The following is an 18555-nucleotide window of genomic DNA, read 5'->3' as shown; positions in this document are numbered from 1 at the left end:
ATTAAGAACTGCAGAATTCATAAAATTATAAAAATACGGAGAAATTTAAGAACACAATGAAATTCGCAAAATTAGTATTGATTCACGACCCATTATATTAATGTATTTATGGAAAATCATCAACGTTTCTGTGGTGAAATAAATAAAAATAGCAAATCGACTAAATGGAAAGTTGAAATACTATTTCCCACAATAGGTTTTTTTTTCAGTTTACTTAAAACATTAAATTTCATTAATTGCTCTGTCATACAATAATTAAAGAAATCAACCCTTTTAGATTTAGTATCAGGTAATGGCGAATAAAAAGTCACGGATGATGCCAAACGGTTATTTTGTAGTTAAATACAACAGTTCAGTTAGAACATATACATATTGATAAATATCTGGTGGGGGCGCTACAGTCGCATTCTCTATACCCTACACGCAACACAGTACTCACCTGAGTTGTGCCGAGAGAGGTGGGATAGGGAACTAGGCGAAAGAACTGCGAAAGTGGGAACTAGCGATAATATTGTGTAATACATCGCTTTATTTCGACGATTCATGATAGACTGTATTCGAAACTTAACTTTCGACCCTGGGCATTTTTTACAGTGAGCCAGGAAAGCACTAAAAACGCCAAGATGTCCCACTCAAGGGATGTCATCGAGCAAAAAGGACTCAATCAAACCGTCTGTTACGACAGCGAAACGAATTTAGATGACCTCTTCAAGGCTGCGATGCTTCCGAAAGACAGCCAAGTGCAGCTAAGTGGGCCTCCTATGAGACTCCGAAACCTTCCGCGATCTTTTTTTCAGCCGCCTGAAGGAGGATCAAAATCTGCTTCACATAGCCGAGAATCCAGTTTTGAGGGAACATTTTCTCCACCTCCTCCGTCTTCCACTGGCCCAAATTCAATGTCTAAATCGCCAGAGCAACATACAAGTGGGTTAACTGTAAGTCATCGTCACACACATTCTTCACCAGCATCACTGCAACAAACTTACAAGCAAAACACCTCCCAGCACCAACATTTGAGACAGCAAAGTGCCGACAGTACTGATAGTGTGTCACTTCCTCCTGGATGGGAGATGGCAAAAACGCCATCAGGGCAGAGATACTTCATAAAGTAAGACATTCCTTTATCGAGATTTTAATTAAGTTACATTGAGTTTAAAAAACAGCTATTATAATATTTATTTAATCAAGTGCCTTTTTTAACTTTTGTCATTATCATAGTACTGTCGTGTGGAGTCCGCCTCAAGTTTAGTTTTACGATATTTAATTACTGAATTTTAGGATGTTGGCATCATTATAGAATAAATATCCGATGTGTTTTTAAAATAATCTGCATGTAAGGATTTTACAATTATTTACCCGAAGAGAAATTATAAAATGTTCCATCGAAATTTAACACAGGTTCAGTAACAATATAGTTTTAAAAGAACTTCCCCGTATTAATCAACAAAGTTTAGTCCAAAAATTAATATTTGTTTTTAGTAAACCCTCTTTAGTATTTCTCTAGTGCTCAAAATTTCATTTAGCTGATTCTGCAGTAATTAAATGTATGTAGTATTAAAACATATAAAAGAATAAGTGTTAATTTCATAGTTTCTGCATCTTTACATGTATATGTAATTTTTACAGATAAAGGTATTTAAACAAGCTGATGGGTCTGTTATCTTTCAAAAATGTTAGTTTTTAATTAAAAATTGTTTTTAATATGTGACAAGTTATAACCATATATATAGATTTATTAATGATAGATGAATTAAAAGTTAGTCCAATTTTATATCCTTTGTTATACAGATTTAAAACAATGTTTGTTTTTCTTATTTTGAGATCTAGATTTGATACAGTTATTTTTCAAATATATTATTTATCTAGAATTTTAAGTGTATAGTCTGAATAATTATGGCTCAGACACAAGCCTGAGGACTTGTATGTAGCAATAAAATTTTGATTGTAACACCTATGATGAGCAGTACACAGATAGCCCATTGTACAAGTTTGTACTTATCAACAAAACAAATTATTGTATCAATGTAATTTGAATATTTTCAGATAGAAACATTGAAATAAAAGACTCAAGCTTACTTTAAGGAATGTTATCAAACAACATTGCAATGTGAAGTTACTTTCAATGAATAATACTAGTCATATGTGTGTCAAGTTATTTAAAACTCAACAAAGAAAACTTGTAAACATGCTTAAATAAACAGGTCAGTAACTTAACAATAAATTGATTGTTGGAAGTATAGACTAAAAATGCAACAAGAACTGTGGACATTTAAGATCATTAACATAATCTGAAGAACACTAAAATAATTAATACCTTGACTTTTATTTCAGTTTTGTTCTAAAATAATAGTAGAAGTACTGATTATTGAAACATTTATTATTAAGTTCAGGTACTATCGTAGTTTTGGAGTTGGTTTGTCATTTTGTTCTGCATTTAATATCTAGTCTTATATTGCCCTCACATTTATTATGGTACAATTTGTTCCATGTTTTACATTAGTTAATTGTTTTTAAACTAGTTAAATAAAACATATATCTTAAAAAGTAAGTAATATTTGTATACAAATATAATTAATTGATTAATTATATGAACAAAAAAGATTAAATTTACATAATCAGTAATTTAATAATTATTAAACTTTCAAGTCTTTCACATTATTGACCTAATAGTTTGGTAATTTTTCAGAAAGTTAGTTGGAAGTGGTTTTTTTTTTTTAAGTATCACTCCTGGGTAATCTGAAAATGTAAACTAACTCTGCTTGCTATGGAAAAGTTATTTATTTTGTTTTTGTTAAAATATACCTCAAATTGCACATAAAAACCTATTTAATTAAAAGATAATATTTGTAAGTTGAGCTTTTCCTTCAACCTTTATTACAGAATGGCTTGAAAGCACTTTTTAAAATAGGAAATATAGTTTTGTAAGTCTGTATAATTTCCTGTATATATATATATATATATATAGATAATCGTTTATTCTTAAATACCTCTAACTAAGTAAACAAAACTAACATCAGGATGTTTGTTACAAATACTTTCTATAGAACAACAACAAATGTATTTATATATATATATACAGGGTGTTTGGAAAGTCACTGTGCATTTATATATTTATATTAACAGACATGTTTCAATATAGAATACAGGAGGTAAATATGAATGACAATTATAAACAATGTTGAAAGTGACCCCCCTTGGCATCAATACATGCTTGGATCCTTCTTATTTTGTTTCTAAACACTGATATCAGTTGCTGGCTTGAAATAGACTAAATGAATGCTGTTATCGCTGCTTTCAAAACTGTACAGTGACTTTCCTAACACCCTGTAAAAATACTTTCAGTTCACTCGAGAATGTTCCTGTTGTTAATATTTTGAAAATTGCATATCAGTAATATAAAGTGATGTAGAATTGTTATAAAGATCATAATTCACATTAGCTGTGTCTCAATCTTAATTTATAACAAGAAGTAAGACCAAATTTACAAGTTTTTGTGAAAGTTGATCCAATCAAAAGTAAATAGTATGTTAATATTTTGTTACCTCATTTATTGTTTCTTCAATAACTATTTGGTTAATCTGTATTATTTAATCAAACTATTGACTAGTTTTGTAGAAAATAAAATATTTGTTGTTGTTGTTTTTTTAAATGTAATTGTTCTTTGTATGTTTGAAGTTTTTCTGTGCTCATTATGTAAATTAAGAACTGCAAAATTATAAAGTATGTATGAGTTTTAATACTGTTCTGCCATTTTTGTTGCAATTTGATTTATTTTTACCTATTTGGAAGTTTATGTTAGTTTTGAAACAAACTCTCAAACTTTATTAGTCTTAAGTTTATAGTTAAATTTTCTGTTAAGGCCTTGTATATTTATATACACACATACACACATCAGGGAAATAGGAGCTGAGAATATATATAAAAGCTTGTAATTACTGTATCAGAACTTTAAAGCCAGAGAAATATTATAGATGGTAGCAATACATCTGGTTGGTTTGAATGCATATAGAAGAAGAAAGGTCCATATTTTGAAAGTGCTCAAGTTCTAGGGCTTTTATCATTTTGTATTAAAATTGATTGATCCTGCTGAAACTAAAAATTAATAAGTTGTGTTCACTTGTAAAACCAACTTACTATTGATTGTGTTACAGGTCACAAATAATGTTTTTTTTCAAGATTTGTCTTTTAAAAAAATTGAAAAAAACTACTTAGGAATTATCTCAAATATAATGTTTTTGCTTTTTTGGCAATTCTACATAATTGTATCATTTTAAAATAAATATATATGTATACATATAACACCTGTAGTTGTCTTTAACCAACAGGCTTGCTTCTGGTTTGAAAAGGGCATTGGGTGGAAATGTTGCAAAGAAAATAAAATACAAACATATTGTTAATTTTGTTTTTCCTAGGGTGACTTATTTCTGAAAACAAATTTATTTTGTCATATTTGTACATATATTTTTTTTCTATAAACTTGTATATTATGATAATTGATTAAATGTATTGTTTTTGAAAATAGATAAAGTATAACCTATTTGTGTTATCTTGGTTGAATTTGAGTAAACTACTATGATTATAATCGTTGATGCTTTGAAAATGTAACTAAAATTGGTATAATGTTATGAACTGGTAACTTTTATAGCCAACTTTCAAACCCCAATACAAAAAGTATTCCTATAGCCATGTATACACACACACACATGCAGGCTGTGATTTTATATGGTTTAACTAATTATTGCCCTGTTTTTCATTAATTGGATAGAAGGTCTAAAAAGATGTTAATCATTGATCAACTTCTGCCTTTGCACTTTTAGTTAACCTTATGTTGAGTTTCTATTGAGATAAAGATTAGCTAAGCATTGGCATCCTAATGAAAAGTTTAATGTGGAAATAGTTTTAAACAGTTTTCCAGATGAAGATTTCTTTGTCAAAAAATGCCATATATCAGCAGCGAAGGAAGTCTTGTTGATTGACAGAAAATGTATTTTACATGTGTTTCAATATTAAATTAACCAGAAAAACGTTACAGTAATGCAGTATGTTTACAAAAGACTGCTTTATGAGTATACAATTAGAATTCTACATGAATAAAGTTTCCCACATGCTCTTCTTTAATTATGACACAGTTGAAGGAAATTGGCATGTACACTGACTTTTGGAAAAGTCGGTAAATAAATTACACATACACTTAAAAGTGTCTGGCCTGATAATTTATAAGTTTTAAATGTAGCCAGTAACTCAAACTATTCATTCATGTAAAGAGGTCATCACATGCTCTTGACATGTTGATAGCTTGGCTTCCTTGCCTATAAGGTTGACCCAAAAGTCTCTAACTTCACAAACAGATGTGAATTAACAGAAACTGGTTGTACTAAGTGTTAGGAGGTTTTAATCCGTTTCTTTGCTTTGTTATATAAGTTTGATAAATATGTGAATGTGTGCACAAAATACTGCATTTTTTATTTTAAGCAAATGAGTGTAATTTACTTTTTCAATCACTTCCCAAGTTTGCTCACATGTGGAAAATCTGTGTGTATGTCTTACATAAAAATAAAGAATCAACATGAAACATTCAGTTGAGGCACTGGCATGCTTTGTATATTTTACTTTGAATCAAGTTGACACTCTGAAACCTATATTAATGTTATTTCAAACAGCCTTTTTTGTGTGGTTTTGAGCATCTGTTTTATATCAATTTTTTAACAGTAGTATTAACAAAATATTATCAATAAAGTATAAGTTACTGGAAAAAAATTATCGTACAATATATATAACACGTTCCATCCTTTTTATCTGACCGACCACGTTTTCTGAAATTATGTTGCATACTGGCAGTTATAAATAAATATATTTCTTTCTTCCTAGAAAATGTGTCTACATACACAGATGCCACGTTTGACAGATAGAAAGATTAGCATTGTCTCTAAATCACAAGTACATGTGCACATTCTAAAAGAGTTGCAGAGTGTCTGTGTATAGGTAAATGTGCAAGTTACACAGATAGCTTAACTCTACTGTGTACAATTTAACTAATCAAACAATCCAAATGGCCCTTAAGTATTAATATGCTACATTTTTTCTGGCCCTAGATCTTCGTGTGGTTTTAAAATAAGTTAGATAAGTAGCTGTGTAGACTATTCTGTTTACTTATGTTTTAGGCATGACATTGCTAAGCGGCAAGCTTCCAACGAGAACTTAGTCTCTGATTCAGCCATTTGTTAAAAGTGAGAAACCGAGTGAGGCCTACCAAGTCTCGGCTTACGCCAGTGACTTATTTTTGGCTCATGGCTGGTACTCAAGCCAGTGCTTGCTTGCAGGCGTGGCCTTCAGGATGATCTATTTAAACTGAAAATAGCGATGTCTTGTGTCCCGCCTTCCCCAACTCCATTGTTCTGTTGCTTTCTCTACAAAATGGGGGCAAATGCACAAAGCAAAGAAAGTTTTGGGTACATTTGAAAACAAACTTAGGTCAGTAGGAATATAACGTGTTGATGTTTGAAAATGTGACATGCTACAGGCGTAGTACATCGTGGTGTATTCATTGAGGAGTTGGCTGGTGTAAATCTAAAAATAGTTGTTTGTCTGGTTTTTGAACCAGTATCGATTCAACTTGGCAGAGGATAGATCCACTCCCCTCCCCCATCACCCTCCAAGATCGAGTTTAAACGGCTAAGCATTCAGAGGAACGGTTCGAGTTTGGCGGCCATTTCAGATTTTCTAATCGAAGTCGACATGGGCGCTTTTGTAGATCTCTCTTGTTGGGTAGACCTGCATAGTGAATGATGGATAGGTATGTCATTCCGTCATACCCGTGAAGCCAACAAAATAAATGCCACGCGAAGTGCAGTTACCTTTGCTCGTTGTTTTTCTAATTGAAAAATTAGTGACTATAATAGGAAATTGACGTAATTAAACTAATGTTTCGTGTAGCTTATGCTAACGGTATAGATTTATTATTTCATACCAAAACAAAAGATGTAAATAATACGATTTGGTATCCTTTGAACTGTGTAGATGTATTGATAACTGTTATATTCAGTCTTCAGTGAGAATGAACTGGGGTTTCAGTTTTATAAAACATATATTAGTACGATTATTGACATTTCGTATGAATGAAATTTAATGATTTTTCTAATTGCAAGGATCGCAACAAAACCATACAGCAATATTTCAACCATCTGCTTCAACCGATAAATTCCTCAAACTCTACTGAACGTTACACAATTCTTAACGATTACCAAAGTTTTATTAAACAGTTTCTCGTGAGAATAACGGTTTGATATAACTTTTATTTTGGGCCATATGAGAGAAGCTAATTTGAACTACCCACCGTAACAGGAGCTGGCTAGTGCAGCTGTAGTGTATGGAAACGTGTTTCACAAGGTGTGCACTTGTTCTCGTTGTAACGCCTTAGGTTAAGATTGTGTATGTTCAGATGGTTTATTAGCCTAAACCATTGTGTCACTGCCAACTTGTTTTGATGACTTATACGTCAATAACACAAAGTGTAGCTTCAAAGTTAAGAAGGTCAGGTGTTGGCCCCTTGCTAGCGTGCCCTAACAGTAAATCCAAGAGTCTTCCTATGATTCGAGTCCGGTTGCCGTAAAAACGCGCTCTGCATCTTAGGGCCCGTGCGTATACTATAAGAATGGCAACCAGATATGATTCTTTAGACAATTGAGAATCAAGGACAATTATGCACGTGTAGCCCTTGTGCAAAGTCTACATGTAAACTCTGAAAAAAAAAAAAGTAAACTAAAAACTTAATTTTCGTAATATATCTCGTTCTCAATCAAAAACCGGATGTCACGCGAAGTAACTATGTACGATGTAAATGGATAGCTCTGGATAACTATGTACAGTATATATGGATAGCTCCGGACACGAAAGGGTATCGAATAATTTGCGTTTTCTTAGAATATGTGAAAATATTTAGTTTAAGTAACGAAGATGCAACGACTATATTTGTTATTATTTTAATCTATGAACCACAGCTTGTCACTTTACATGATATAAATATATATGTGTATTTGAATAACCACTAGACGAAATTCAGAAGTTGTATTCTTATTTTCGCACATTATAACTTATGTTAGAATTTCCATTCTTGTGGGTAAACAACTATGTCTGGTATGGACTGCACTGGTTAGTCCAAGAAGTGCACACCTGTGACGCTATTCGCTTCACTTAACTCGTGGTGTTTGCTCACGTGAACAAAATCCCACGCAGACGCAAGAAGTATCTTTCCCTTTTACCCACAGTTGTTTTGTCTCACGGCGGAGGGTCCAGTCTGTTGACCAAGGACGTCCACTCTTCTTTACTTCCCTCTAACGCTTATAGAGCAAGCGGAAAAAGATTTCTGAGAAATCCTTGAGGCTACACCAGATTGCGATTTTCAACTGTTACCAGTTTGGCAGATGTTTGTTACAGAGTTTTAAGCCCTTGTAGACAGGGAACAACCTTCTATTATTATCATTGAAATATGTTCACATTATCATTGACGTCTAATCAAAGGAAACTACCTACGTATAATTTAAAATGGTCCCACGTATGGTGTCAGCTAATTCACTATATCTTTCTTAAAATAATTAGGATACATCGAATCATATATATATATATATATATATGTAGATAACTTTCATTATCCTGGTCATTGATATTTATAGAATCCGATCTTTCGTGAATTACTGATAAATTAGACACTAACCCGTATTTTTTTGAAAACATTATCCTTGAAACTGTCGTACTGTGGAGCTGTTAACTGTTGTGTCCCTGGTTCTGTGGGAAGTACAAGGTGTAATAAGAGGAAAGATTGGGTGATTAAATGGATCTGACTCCATAGAAGGTGATCCTTCAAAGTTCTTTGTAATGGCTCATTCGTAATTACGTAAATATATGGTATTTAAATCGCTACTAAAGTGAAAACTAACTTTTAAGGAAATGAAAATTTTCCTATAGAACCAGAATTGCTTATTAAAATAAACAGAATCTGGAAAGTCATTACTAAGCTTAAGGTTCTGCATGCGTTACAAATCTTGTTTTTTTCTTGTGTTAACATTATAAATTATAGGGATAATAACTAGCCCTTGCAATGTTTGTTAGATAGATTCGCGTATTTGAAAGGCTCCTGTACAATTTAAGAATTTCAGTATATTCAGTAAGAAGTTATCCAGTTATATAAGAACGTATATGTTTTGTGACCAACTACACCGTCACTTATTTATTCTGATCACGTATTGCGTATAAATAAAGCTTTGACTATGTGCTAAGGCATTGCCTCCTACCTGTATCATCGAATTGATGTTTCATGCTTAGCTCGTGGCGGTTTGGTGTAAGACTGTAAATGACGGACTTTACGACATTCTAGGAATGTTTGTTTGTTTCAGCGTGAAAGCCACACAGTGTGCTGTCTGCGCTCTGTCCATCGCGAGGAAACGAACCCTGGGTTTTATCGTTGTAAGTTCAAAGAATGCGACGGTGCTTTTTTACTGACAAAACGATAGTCGTAATATGTGAAACGTACAAATATCCATGTTTTTCTGCATCTATAATGACTTATTTTTACTATTTGAAGAAACCTATTAAGAAAGTACGTTCTGTTATTAATAAAAAAAACCACAGAAAGGTATGTATATAGTCATAACATACTGGAAGTCACACTTCTAGAAACGAGTCAGAAGTACAGGTGGATATACTTGTATATCATTATCATTTGAATTTATTTTGTAACTTTCTTTACCCCGACGGCATAAGCCAGTTACATTTTTTAATAGTGTTGTTTTTTAAGCTTTTCTATGTGTGTATACTAAAAACAAACAAACAAAAAATTGAATGCGAAAAATTGCATTGTATTGTGTATTTATAGCACAACTAAGGAACTAAAGACCAGAAGGCAGCCAGTTAGCACCATCTATGCTAAATGATCGACTGTCACTGTTATGACACAAGTACAGCGAAAAAGCTCGAACTCAGCTCTCTACTTGTGAATAAATGAATTTACACTATACAAAGCTTCTAACACGCTTCATGCTAGAACGGCCCTGACATCGCCATGTGATTAAGGCACTCGACTCGTAATCTGAGGGTCGCGGGTTCGAATTCCCGTCACACAAAACATGCTTGCCCTTTCAGCCCTGGGGGGTTATGTTCGGTCAATCCCACTATTCGTTGGTACAAGAGTTAGCGGTTGGTGGTGATGACTATCTTCCTTCCCTCTGGTCTTAACACTGCTAAATTAGGGACGGCTAGCGCAGATAGCCCTCGTGTAGCTTTGCGCGAAATTCAAAAACAAACAAAAATCGTTCTTGAACACGAGTTTTTTGGTTTTTTTTATAATATGGCTGCTGTTTCTTAAAATAATATAATTAAATTACCCGAACGTCACTCATGGATTGTTACCACGAAACATAGATCTTGGTTTAAAATTAAAGGTTAAAAAAATTCTTAATTACGTTTATTGACAAGCTAGGTCCACATTGATTTCACGTGTAAGACCTTTTGTATTTGTTTCGCATTTATACATTCTTGTGCGTGGATGTTTTAGCGCACGGTTACGTTTCTCAAAAGTAATATTTTTTCTCACTATTCACAAGGCGTGCTTTTCGTGAGTATAAATTGAAGTAATTAGTTAATAACAACTTTGATATTTCTAGCGATTATTTTGAGTCAACGGCATGAGCGTGGTTCATTTACTTTGCCAGATGCTACGTTTTCTAATATAAAATTTTATTTGTAGAATTTCGTGCAAATCTATATACGCTAGCCGTCCCTAATTTTGAAGTAACAGACTAAGGGAAAGATAGCTAGCTAGTCAACATCACACATCGCCAATTCTTGGGCTACTCATTACGAACGAATAGTGGAATTGACCGTGATTTTATAAAGTCTTGATGGCTAAAAGAGAGAGCATATTTGGTAACTGGATTCGAACTCGCCAAATCCAGATTGCGAATCTGGCGCCCTAAACACCATGTCGGGCCCTAATTTATGAATAGTAAATCGCTGAAATAGGATTATTTGTGCTTTAAGCTCTTTATACTGGAAATAGAAGGTGAACGAATGGCACTCATTGCAGTGCTGTTATGATTTTGCTATTCGTCTGTTTAAAGATTTTTCGTCACAGGCACCAAATAAATTTGGTTTGGTTTCTTTTTTGCTGATCATTGTTTCAATTTGCGTCCCATGGTTTAAACTGTCAATATCTTAAAGCCTGCTCACAGTAAGTGTTGAAATCGTGGGCTCTGATATTTCATTGAAATCTTAAGAGTACAGGAAACGTATTAATGTGAGACTTGTGCTCGCCTGGTAAAATACAGGTGCAGCTTTGCTTTTTACAACAACCAACCAACAACGTTTTGTTTTTGGTTTGCATAGAAGAATTGTAAGTCTAGAACGCTGTATAGATGGATTAATGCGTAATGCTTCGTAATTTTTGGTATTGATTGGATAACGATTTTATATTCATGGAGCATACAAGGAATGCCAATTATGTGTATTGAGGCTTTAGCCTTCCACAAAGTTCTGAGTATAAAAACCAATTGGTTTAATGTGAAATTTCCAAGCCACACCAATTTCAATTAAATAACGTTTTATACCTTCGAAAATAGAGGAAATTCACCGACTGGCGTGGTGTGTATAAATTAGACAATGGTATACGTTCTGTATAAATTAGACAATGGTATACGTTTTAACTCGTATCTTAACTATTACTTCTCACTTACGAGCAGTGATAATAATTACACTGATCAAAACGCTTTTGTATTAATGTTCCTTTATTTTAGCAGTCGGGTCTTGTGACATCGGATATTATCAGTCGAGTAGAAATATCAGAGATCGGTGTTGGGTGTGATTCACAGTTGTGTAACAGAGTACATGAGCTTTTCTTTCGTCTTTATAGGTCATGCTTCTTCGTACCTTGAAAAGATAACGTATATAGACTTGTGGTGACGCCTTTTAATCTTATTTTGTTGGCTGATACAGACTCATTCCCATCTTCTGACGTCATACAGCATAACATGTGTGACACAGCAGTGACAGTCGGGCGCCATCTAGAATCCTAGTGAGGCGTATTACTCGCTAGTGCTTTCTTGTGACGTCAGGAAAGAACACATTAATGGCCGCCTACCTTGGCATGACAAGAAAAGCGTTTTTCTTGGCTGGCACTGACGCTAATTTTTTTCGCACCAGACATAATTTGTTGGCATCGTTTCTGTAGTTATTTTGGTTTTAGTAGGACCCGGTTTACTCTTCGTTTATTGTAATTGTTAGGTTCAGGTAGTGAATGTAAATAGCCCCTGTTTTCTTTTAAACAAGCAGGGTTAGTCACTCTGTTTACAAGTGTATGAATATTCTTTAATCCATAGGCGTGGCTCACTAGAGCTCTAAGTTAAAAACTATTTAATTTTGGTTCTTTTTTATTATTTGCATAGTTGGTGCAAACACCAAAGTTGCTGTGTGTGTGCGAGGATATCTCTTAAAAATCAAACCCTCGTGTTCAAGAAGATTCATCAACTGGATCCTTCACTCGGCAAAGATTTCATTTTCTTCTCATGTTTACTTGAAGTTTTGCCAAAGATGTACAATAGAATATTATAAATATTTATTTGAAGTTTATTAATTGTTGAAAATATTAGGAAGGCCTCAAGGTTCTTCACTGTGATGTAAATAATATTCTTTTAATTTGTTTTATTTTGAAGTAAGATCAGAAAATTTATTAAACTTATGGCTCCTGATCGCAGACTATTCATGTAAAGCGAACATAATGACCATAGTGTTCTGACTACACTGGCCTTCTTTGACATTGTTAATTAAAATTGTATTGGGTTCAAGAGACCGAGTACGGCCCAGCGGTTGACATTCCGGACTATGGATCTGTCACCGTAAATAAAAATAATGCCCACTTCATACTTTAGGGCTGTTGGTGCGTTCTAAGAGTAACGGTCAAATCCCACTGTCCAATCTGACAACCCTATGAGGTGGGTTGTGTTGTTTAACTTGCCTACACGATATCACTTTAAAGTTAGTTATGTTTCTGAATTCGTAGAAGCGGTTAGACATTTGTCTTCTTTTTGCCATAGAAAACAGTTGCCCCCCGCTAGTACAGTGGTATGTCTACGGATTTACAACGCTAAAATCAGGGGTTTGATTCCCCTCGGTGGGCTCAGTAGATAGCCCCATGTGGCTTTGCTCTAAGAAAACACACAGAAAACAGTTACCATGTAGCAATAAGAGACCCCCCCTCAAATTCGGTGTTTGTTTCAAAAATTGTTTTGAAGTTTTATATTTCGCAGGTATCAGTTGTATAGTAAAAAAAAAGTTTGATTATAAAATAAAAATACACTTCACATTCAATAACCAACGCTGTTATTACTTTGTAGTTATTTTATATGAATATAAAATTAATAATTCTAAAGAGCTTATTCTACTTATCAAAATAGTATGTTTTATGTGTTAAAGTATCAACTATTTGTTGTTTTGAAATCCAAAAGCCCTGTTTAAAATGGGAATTTTTTGTAATAGATAAGCCTAATCTGAAAAAGTGTTTATATATGTCTGTATTGTCGATTTATTTTATCCACCATCACTCTTTTTTTTAAATTAGATTATGTTCGACAGTTTTATTTCCGACAGGGACAGCGGTAAGTCTACGGATTTACAACGCTAAAATCTGGGGTTCGATTCCCTTCGGTGGACAGAGCAGATAATCCGATGTGACTTTGCTATGAAAAAAACGCACTCCAAGATTCTATCATTTTTGCCCAGTTAGAGACTTGTTCAAGTAAATTAAAAGTAAAAGAATAAAATATTTCACGTCATTTTCTTAACTCCTGTTTATTAATGTGAAGAAAATTTATTTGTGTGGATAAAGTAAGTTGGCCAGTTTGTGGTAACTGAGCCTTTATATGGAAAATGTAACTGAAACTTGAAATCTTGTGGTACAAAATATTTGATTTTTTTATAGACATTTACCAGTAATATAGACGTCTTTCACGCATATATGCTCTTTGTGCTATGCCTTCTGCAAGGATCGAACCCCTATTCCTTGTGTGAGGAGATCTTAACTTTAAAGCTGAACTCCTGGGAGACAAAAATATAATTTCGTGGCAAGTCACATTTAATACTAATGTTCCATCCACATTCGAGAGCTACGATTTGGTTAATGTTATTATTATTTTATTTTTCAACTTCTGTTCTTTTTTATTTGATTTTCTGTAAGAAAAATTGGAGAGTGACTTTGTAATAAGGATGAAATTTCAGTCTTTGTTAATGTGTTCGTGATGTTCTCCATATGGTTTCGTGTTGTTGATGGATTCCAGTGGTAAAACACACTACAGTTAACCCTGTCCTACTTGATAAGGGAAACTTTCTTTTAAACTTAGCATAACCTGCTTTCATCACATTTCCGGCAAGAATGAACAACGTTTTTACATGGCTGACCCATTTAGTGAGTTGTTCATGGTGACTATTGTTGCTTTAAAGTAAGTTTAAGTAGAGGAATTCGTCTTGAAATGTTTATTAGGCTTTATTGTATGATATTGTTTATAGATGTGTGTTTCAAGCTGCTAGTACAAGCATTCGTAAGGTTTGTACGAAAATACGTCCCCAAACAGGCTTAACTATAATTTGCACCTTTCATATTGAAATAGATTGGTCGTTGGGCCTAAACAGAAACATTCACTATACAAAGTTATATATGAATGAATGATACAGACGTACAGGTAGAATAAAACGAAGAATATGCTACACAATAAATTGTTTAATGTTAAGCACAAAGCTACACAAAGGGCTGTCTGTGCTGTACCCACCACGGATGTCGAAACCCGAATTGTAGCGTTGTAAGTCTGTAGACATGCCACTGTAGTACGTATAAAACAAAATAATTACACGTGTTAAACGAAGTTATCTTAAATCATAGATTTATTGTTCAAAATTTTAATTTTTAATGTTTTATTTCAATTAAACGTAAATCACAAAGTTTTTTGCCATTTGAAAGTTGGTGCTATTCATCGCCTGAAACAAAAGTATAAGCTATAATATTTACCAATCACTGTGAAGGGCATAAAGAAATACTTAAAAACTAACAAATGTGTTAATTTCTATGTATGCATTTTATATCAGAATTTTGTATGAAAAAAAAAAAAAACCAAGTTAGGCTAAGCTGGTATGCGAAAAGTCTGGGGTTCACATTCTGCCCGAGAGAGACAACGACAAAAAATTGAATTACCTCAATTTCAAGCTATAAAACATTACTCTCTGACAACCTCTTTGAACATAAATATTAGTAATAGTTAAATAACTGAATTTGAAACATTTGTTGTTTTACACAATGAGACATAAATAAATGTGGAATAATTTGTCGATGAACTTTGCATTTTTTTATAACATCGCAGATATTTACTTTAAATTTTTACTTAATAATATTATAATTATTTACTTTGAATTTAAAATTATTTACTTCAAATTATAATATCACATATTTAGTTTGAACTTAATGTTGCGTGCTTATTTTACACAGTCTTAATTTTATATATTTTTATGTAACTGTCGTTCAGTTTTTAGGCTCTGGCGTTAAGGTTTAGAGATCAAAACATCTCAAATAACACGTTTGGAGTTGTCCTGTAAATAGGTGTACGTAAGGTGGCAGGCTTATCTTAAAATCGTCCACCACTCATTATAATTGAACTTAAATACCACATTTTATTATTTCGTAACTGTTTGTGTGTCTTGTATTTTGTTCATTTATTTATAAAGTTACACAAATGTGAGTATTTAATTGCTTCTTTTTTATATACAAGGCGCAGGTTTGTTTTATTTTATAAAAACGCGCATTTCTGTCTACTGATTGTTAGTTACGCTTTTTGTAAGACTAAAAACAAAGTCCGCAAGACGTAAAAAAATTGTGCAAGAGATATTGTAGAAAAAAAGTTAAAACACGTAGTTCTTATAACGTAGCTAAAATTATTTGAGTAGCTACGTTTAGGACATATCTCCTTTGTTAGGCTTAACTGTGAAAGTAACGTACATTTTGTAGTTTTAAGAGATAAGCCTAACGAAGGCATATTCCTCAAATGTAGCTAATAATTTTTCATTATTATTACAGACTTTTGTTTAAGGTTGTTTTGCTTTTCTGTCTGCATTACTTGTATTGGATGTGAAGATACGACAGAATTCGAGGTATACAATAAATCGTTGTGAAGAAAGTTACTGTTATGCATACAACATCCATTTACGACGGAGTTGAGCACGAACTAATGGTTGCTGGACTGTGGATTCAGTTCCATGGTTCGCGCCCTTGCCGATGGATGATGTTGACTAGCTGTCTTCCCTCTAGTCTAGTCTATTACTTCAAAATTAAGAATGACTAGCGCAGATAGCGTTCGAGTACTTTTACGCGAAATTCAATAAGCATCATAATTCAGATGAATGAATGTGATTATTTTTGCATTGTCAGACCAATTTCTTGTATTTACGAATCTTTAATGCACTATCTTTCCGACTACTGCTATTTTATTAGACTTTAAGTGTTAGTTCACGGCTTAGCCTTTTCTTTGCCGGTATTTTGAGGCGTAAAATATGTGGAATTAAGTTAATATTATTATCTTATTAACACCAGTTTCTTTCATCTAAGTCTGTCACGAGATCAACGTTCCATGACTATCCCAAAACCATTGGAGGGAATGAAGATGTAACAATTTCTTCTCAGATCCCCCTAGTGTGCAGAAAGATTTTATTATCTTGAAATAATTCTTTTAGATAATGAAGTAAATATATCTGTATCAGGTTTTACTGATAACTGCTGTTTCATACACGTTTTTGTCACATCAGAGTAAACCATTGTATATAGACACAAGTTAGGAGAAGGAGCAACATGTATTTTCTAAGAAATTATAGCAAGTTGTTTTTGCGATTTTTTAAAAATTTATTCTTCAATTATGTGGAACTTCTGCGGGTTTATTTTATATCGTCAACTGTGTTAAGACTTCTGAAACTAACACAAGTTTATTACAGGACAAGAGTTATTAAAATACAGTATTAATTTATTAAACTCGCAATTGTCACATCTTGATAGAGGACAGCACGATAAAGACGCACATGATCAGATAGGTGCACGAATATGACACGATACGTGACGAACTTTGGTTTGTGAAATGCGAGGAGGCGAAGCTTATGATGTACTCATTTTCGGTACTGAAAGAGGAAGTCGAAACACAATTTTCAAGAGGTTTCAGCCTCGTCTTTAATTTTTTTTTCTTGCTTGTAAACATGCATTTAACGCTTCATGTATATTTCAAATTCAATCAGCTTTAACGTTTTTAATTGCACGATTAATCAAAAATTTACTTTGTGTTAAAATGTAAAAATACACTTTGAACACACGAAAAAAATCATACGTGACGAGTTTTGGTTTGTACTGTTTGTTTTTGAATTTCTCACAAAGCTACACGAGGGCTATCTGCGCTAGCCATCCTTAATCTAGCAGTGTAAGAGTAGAGGGAAAGCAGCTAGTCATCACCGCCCACCACCAACTCTTGGGCTATTCTTTTACCATCAAATAGTGGGATTGACCGTCACATTATAACGCCCCCATGGCTGAAAAGACATGTTTGGTGTGATCGAGATTCGAACCCGCGACCGTCGGATTACGAATCTAGTGCCTTAACCACCTGGCCATGCCGGGCCTATGGTTTGTGTAATACGAAGACTTTCTAGTAGTGTATTCATTTGCAGTATTAAGAAGAGAAGGTTTACAGGTGCAACGAGCAATTTTCGAAGACAAATTTAACGCTTCGTGGATTTCTCATACGCACTCAGAGTTTGTTTGTTTGTTTTTAATTACACAGTTAATCGAAAGTATACTTTGTTTAAAAAAGCAAAAACTTTGCACGCAAAGACTTTGAGAGCTTACTAATATATATATATTTGTAATTGGTATTTTGAACTTGAAGTTTGCCTTGTTATAACCGGCCAGGTCAGAGACCTCATGATTTAGCATAGTTGTCCCTAATTTAGGAGAACTGACCTGTGTTAGGGTAAACAATCAACATTGCCCACCGATTTCGTGGCCACTTTTGATTAAATTTCTAAATTAATTAGTTGTCACTTTTATGACGCACCCGCTAAAAGCTCGCAACATTTTCAGCAGCATAGCGAGAGTTTGAACCTTGGACTTTCTTGTTTTCAGTCAAAAACGGTAACCACTAGGCCACGCCCTTCCTTGTATGTCTGTAGACAAGTCTAGACAACAACCCAGAAGCTTGTTTAATTTATGATCCGGGTTTCAAACAAAGAAAAGAAGTGAATTCTAAAATAGTTTTGTAAGGGGAGCATGAAAAAACAGTTGAGGGAATAAAATCTGGAATAAGAAAAATAGAACAAGAATATTTGACGCTGAGTGAAGAAAAACGAGCGAAAAGTACATTTTCAAAACTTAAGACTGGTTTACTCTATCGTAAAGAGTGAAAAGTTTCGGTTTTATACACAAACAGAATTGTATACGTTTATTATGTTACATATAAAGTTGTACAACTTCAAAGATAGTTTAAATCAGCAGTC

At 33.5% G+C, this 18555-nt stretch overlaps 1 protein-coding gene across 6 annotated transcripts in view; it reads left to right on the top strand.

Annotated features, from left to right (window-relative positions):
• Window positions 1-421: 421 nt before the first annotated feature.
• The window catches only part of LOC143256630 (transcriptional coactivator YAP1-like), a 57292-nt gene continuing 39158 nt past the window's right edge, over window positions 422-18555 (top strand). For 5 of the 6 annotated variants that reach the window (XM_076514092.1, XM_076514091.1, XM_076514088.1 and 2 more), the window contains exon 1: window positions 428-1108. In XM_076514092.1, coding sequence (XP_076370207.1) covers window positions 624-1108 — 485 coding nt within the window. In that variant the 5' untranslated portion in view covers window positions 428-623. Of the gene's footprint in view, window positions 1109-18555 lie in introns of all 6 variants that reach the window. The other variant, XM_076514093.1, reaches the window with a different exon arrangement.

The sequence above is a fragment of the Tachypleus tridentatus genome, chromosome 7, assembly GCF_004210375.1.
Source record: "Tachypleus tridentatus isolate NWPU-2018 chromosome 7, ASM421037v1, whole genome shotgun sequence".
NCBI classification, from domain to species: Eukaryota; Metazoa; Arthropoda; class Merostomata; order Xiphosura; family Limulidae; genus Tachypleus; species Tachypleus tridentatus.
This window is presented reverse-complemented; position numbering and strand designations above follow the sequence as displayed.